The sequence below is a fragment of the Rhincodon typus genome, chromosome 47, assembly GCF_021869965.1.
Source record: "Rhincodon typus isolate 14 chromosome 47, sRhiTyp1.1, whole genome shotgun sequence".
Lineage (NCBI taxonomy): Eukaryota > Metazoa > Chordata > Chondrichthyes > Orectolobiformes > Rhincodontidae > Rhincodon > Rhincodon typus.
This window is the reverse complement of record NC_063378.1, coordinates 1,613,111-1,617,742: the sequence shown is the minus strand read 5'-3', so window position 1 is coordinate 1,617,742 and position 4,632 is coordinate 1,613,111. Positions and strand designations below refer to the sequence as shown.

The 4,632-nt window shown below is 40.2% G+C and overlaps 1 protein-coding gene across 1 annotated transcript in view; it reads right to left on the bottom strand.

The window, feature by feature from the left end:
* Positions 1-2,028, bottom strand: part of LOC125487922 (glutamate receptor ionotropic, kainate 5-like) — a 14,837-nt gene extending 12,809 nt beyond the window's left edge. The window contains exons 1-2 of the mRNA XM_048620567.1: positions 1,935-2,028; positions 214-392 (exon numbers count right to left, since the gene is read on the bottom strand). Coding sequence (XP_048476524.1) covers positions 214-392; positions 1,935-2,028 — 273 coding nt within the window. The remainder of the gene's footprint in view (positions 1-213; positions 393-1,934) is intronic.
* Positions 2,029-4,632: the final 2,604 nt, after the last annotated feature.

The window sequence follows — 4,632 nt, the reverse complement described above, 5'->3', positions numbered from 1 at the left end:
CAGTGAACACTGGCATACTCCACTCTCCCCTGTATGACAGTGAACACCAGCATTCCTCACTTCCCCCGGATATGATAGTTGAACATTGGCATTCCCCCCACCCCCGTACAACAGCTGAACACTGGCATTCCCCCCACCCCCGTACAACAGCTGAACACTGGCATTCCCCCCACGCCCGTATGACAATGAACACTTTTCTGAACCAGCCTTGACCTTTTTCAGGATGAGGTAAGACACGGAGGCATTGGCATCAATGATGATGGTGGAAATCTTGTCGTCCCGGATTTCTTTCAACAGGGGCGTGGGGTCATTGGAATGGTCAAGCATTCGTATTGACAGCGAGTCCTTGGAGATGAGGAACTGCCGCACTAATTCCTCAAGGCGAAGGAGACCTGCAGAGAAACATAGATATCCGTCAGTATCCCAATTCCTGAGTGCAAGGAAAGAGGCTATCCAACATTTCCATCGCAGCTGATGCAGATCACCACATCCCCACTAGATGGCATGATACCATCCACAGGGCAATGATACCACCTACAGATATTAAAGACCACACCAAACCCCCTCGAAATATATCAAGGAGAGAGCCTAGACCCTAAGTTTTATCTTATTCAGAGGCAGGTTTACGCTGCTGTATTCCAGATGTGACTCGATAGGTCAAACTATTGGGCTTTAAGCAAAACACACTTCATTCTTACACCACAGTTAAAATACAAACAGGAAAAGAATTAGCATTACTTTAACTCTATCAAAATGCTTAACGAAGTAAAATATTATTTAACTACTACTCATCAACTGTTCTAATACAGCAGCATCCCATAAACACACCCTAGGGCAAAAGCAAATTCAGCAAAACAGGTTTCTCTCACATGCTATCTCCTTCAGGAGAAAAGAAAAACCAAAATAATCAATCTTGCAGCAGACAGAGAGCTGTACATAGCAGCTTCAATTCAATATCCCCCCACCCCGACAACTTCAACAACTGACAGCAAAAACTAAAACCCAGGCCTGTGTGAGCCTGACCCCAGCAACTCATGCTTCCTTTGTCTAGTTTTAAAATAAAACCAAAGCTATTTACTCTACTTCCCATGGAGCAGATACAACGTCACCAGATTAACAATATGCCTCTTCAAGAGAAACAGGACAGAAGATATCCCTCTTAAAGACATATATTGTCACACCTCCACCCTTTTAAGAAAAAAAGAGCCACCAATATAGAAAGATGGCTTCATTTTCAAAGACTTTTGTCTCACATTATTAGCAAACAACATTATATATATATATAGTACATTAAATCTAAACATGCAAACATTCAATATGACAGTCCATCTCGTTTCTCCCATCATCAAACACTTCCATCTTCCTTCATCAAAGTCATGAATACTTTGATGATTACATTCTCTTATTCTGCCACATGTATAATTTTCAAACTGATTGGTTACAGCAATAAACCCTGTCTAAACAATTTGGTATTCTTATCCTTAAACTTTTCTAGAAATGATAAGGAGTTATGATCAGTACACACAATCATTTCAGATACATTACTGGCAACATAAATGTTGAAATGTCGCAACACCAACACCAAACCCAACATCTCTTTCTCAATGATGGGCTGTTTCTTTTGGTGAATATTCAACTTTCAGGAGAAATAGCCAATAGATCTTTCTATCTTCTGGTTGTGTTATTGTAAGAGTACAGCACCGACACCCACATCACTCTCATCAAGAGCCACCTTGAATGGCTTTGTGTGATTAGATGTGGCTAACACTGGGGCAGTGGTTAACACAGCCTTCAGGCTGTCAAATGCCTTCTCACAGTCACTGTCCACTGAAATTTTCTGCACTTCTTCAACAGGTCAGTCAGTAGAGCAAATACACTGCTAAAATTTGGTATGAACTTTCAATAAAACCCACTCAATCCCAGAATCACATTACTCTCCTCTTCATCGATGAGAAACTCACCAATAACCTTTGTTTTCACATTCCATGTGGTCATCTGTTCATGTCCAATAATATGGCCCAGGAACATGGCTTTTGCAAACTTACTCTTAGCAGGTTTATCACCAACTGGAGATAGTAAGAAGTGCAGATGCTGGAGTCAGAGTCAACACAATGTGGAGGAACACAGCAGGTCAGGCAGAATCATCAGAGTCCTGATTAAGGGTCCCAACTCAAAACATTGACTTTCCTGCTCCTCTGATGCTGCCTGACCTGCTGTGTTCCTCTAGCTCCACACTGTGTTATCTGCCGCCCAAAGTCGAAGGAACAATTCCGGTAGATGCTCCAAATGTTCCTTCCATGTGTAACTAAAAAAAATCACCAGATCATCTATGTACACCACTCAATTGAGTGATCCTGAAATGACTTTATGGTTAGTCTTTGAAATGTCGCTGGTGCAATTTTCATACAAAATGGTTTTAACTTTAAATTGGTACAGTGCTGTTGGTGTCACAAAAGCCAAAAGTGCCTTCACTCGTTCAGATAAATGTACCTGACAGTTTCCTCTGAGTAAGTCCAACTTAGAAATATAAGTTGCTTGGCCCACCTTCTCAATACAGTCTTCCAAACATGGAATAGGAAATGAATTGGATTTTGTGGATGCATTGATTTGGCGATAGTCTACACATAAACATTGGTTACCATCTGGTTTTGGCACCATCACTATGGGTGAACACCAGTCGCTTCAACTCACTTGGAGTATGTTGTCTTTGAGCATGTGTTCAATCTGTTTTTGAACTGTGCCAAATTTAGACGAGTAAGTCTATAAGGATGTCTTTTGATTGGAACAGCATTTCCTTTACCTACATGATGCATAATCAGTTTAGTAATTTCCAGCTTATTCCCACATATCTCCCAGCGTGATATTAATAACACTTTCTGGTCACTTCGATTTACATCTGGAAGGTAATTCAATAATTTATCCCAATTTTTGAAAACTTTCTCATTGCCCAATTTAATTTGAGGAATGTCGAATTCAAAATCCTCTGAACTTGGTTCCTCATTCTGTGTCGCAACCAGTAATATGTTCTTCTTTTGCTTTCCTTCCCTATTAAAATACCTTTTGAACATATTCGTATAACACACTCCGTGAGATTTCTTTCTATCTGAAATTCTAATCAAATAATTCACCTCGGTTTGATAAGGCCCACTAAACTTCGCCTTCACAGGTTTGAAGATCGCTAGAAGTAACACGAACACTTTATCTCCATCAACACGATTAAGAATTTTTGACCTTTTGTTTGCTTTCTGTTCCATCACATGCATAGGTACTTTTAAATGTTCAGCTAACTCAACCACTCTATTTAATCTTACCCTAAAATTTGACAAACAGTCCAAATATGTGGTCTCTGAACTCGGAAGCACCAATTTTCCTGAAATTAATTTGAGTGGTCCTCTCATCTGATGCCCAAAAACTAATTCAATATGGACTGATTTTAGTTAATTCATTAGTTGTGTCCCTTCGACCATCACTTTGCCAATTTTCACCAGTCTCTCAAACCTTACTTCATACAATGTTATACTACTTTTTTGACCATGAATTCTGCATCTTAAGACTTTTCCAGCAATACTCCTTCTGAATTACATATCTCATCTCTCACCATCAAAGATTAACTTGGGCCTGTATCTCTTAAAATCTCTCCCCCAGGGTAGAAATGTCAGTCACTAGGTTTAGTTTAAAAGAGAGTAAGGTTGAAGGATGGAAGAGGCAAGGTTTTTTTTTACATAGAGGAATGGAATGCACTACCAGAAGAGGTGGTAGAGGCAGATACATCAGCAACGTTTAAGAGGCATCTTGACAGATATAAATATACAGAGAATAGAGGGATATGGACTGCATAGAGGTTAAAGGTTTTTAGTTTGAAAGATATCATGTGTTGGCACAGCTTGGTGGGCCAAAGAGACTATTCCTCTGTTGTACTGTTCCTTCTTCTGCGCAAAATTATAAAAATTGATTTAAACTTTCTACAGGGTGTGACAACATGTACAGGAGCCAACACCAACATGAAGTGACAAGAACTTTTGGGACTGTTAGTAAGTTTGCAGATGACACCAAGATTGCAGGTATAGTGGACAGTGAAGAAGAATATCGAAGATTACAAAGGGATCTTGATCAATGAGTCAAAAGGCAAGACTTATACAATCAAGAGTAGTAACGTAGAACAGAGAGGCCTGCAGGTTCAGGTACATAAGTCTTTGAAATTTATATCACATATAGACAGGGTGGTTAAGAAGGTGTTTCGCATGCTTGCCTTCATTGCTCAGACCTTTAACTATAGGAGTTGGGACGTTATGTTGAGGTTGTACAGGACATTGGTGAGGCCTCTTCTGGAATAGTGTGTCCAGTTCTGGTCTCCCTGTTATAGGAAGGATATTATTAAGTTGGAGAGGTTTCAGAAGAGATTTACCAGGATGTTGCCGGGAATGGAGGGTTTGAGTTATAAGGAAAGGCCGGAAAAGCTGGGAGATTTTTCCACTGGAGTGTAGGAGGTTGAGGGATGACCTTATTGAGGTTTATAAAATGATGAGGGGCATAAATAGGGTGAATGGCAGGAGTCTTTGCCCTAGGGTGGGGGATTATAAGACTAGGGGGCACATTTTAAGATGAGGAGAGAAAGATTTAAAAAGATGCGAG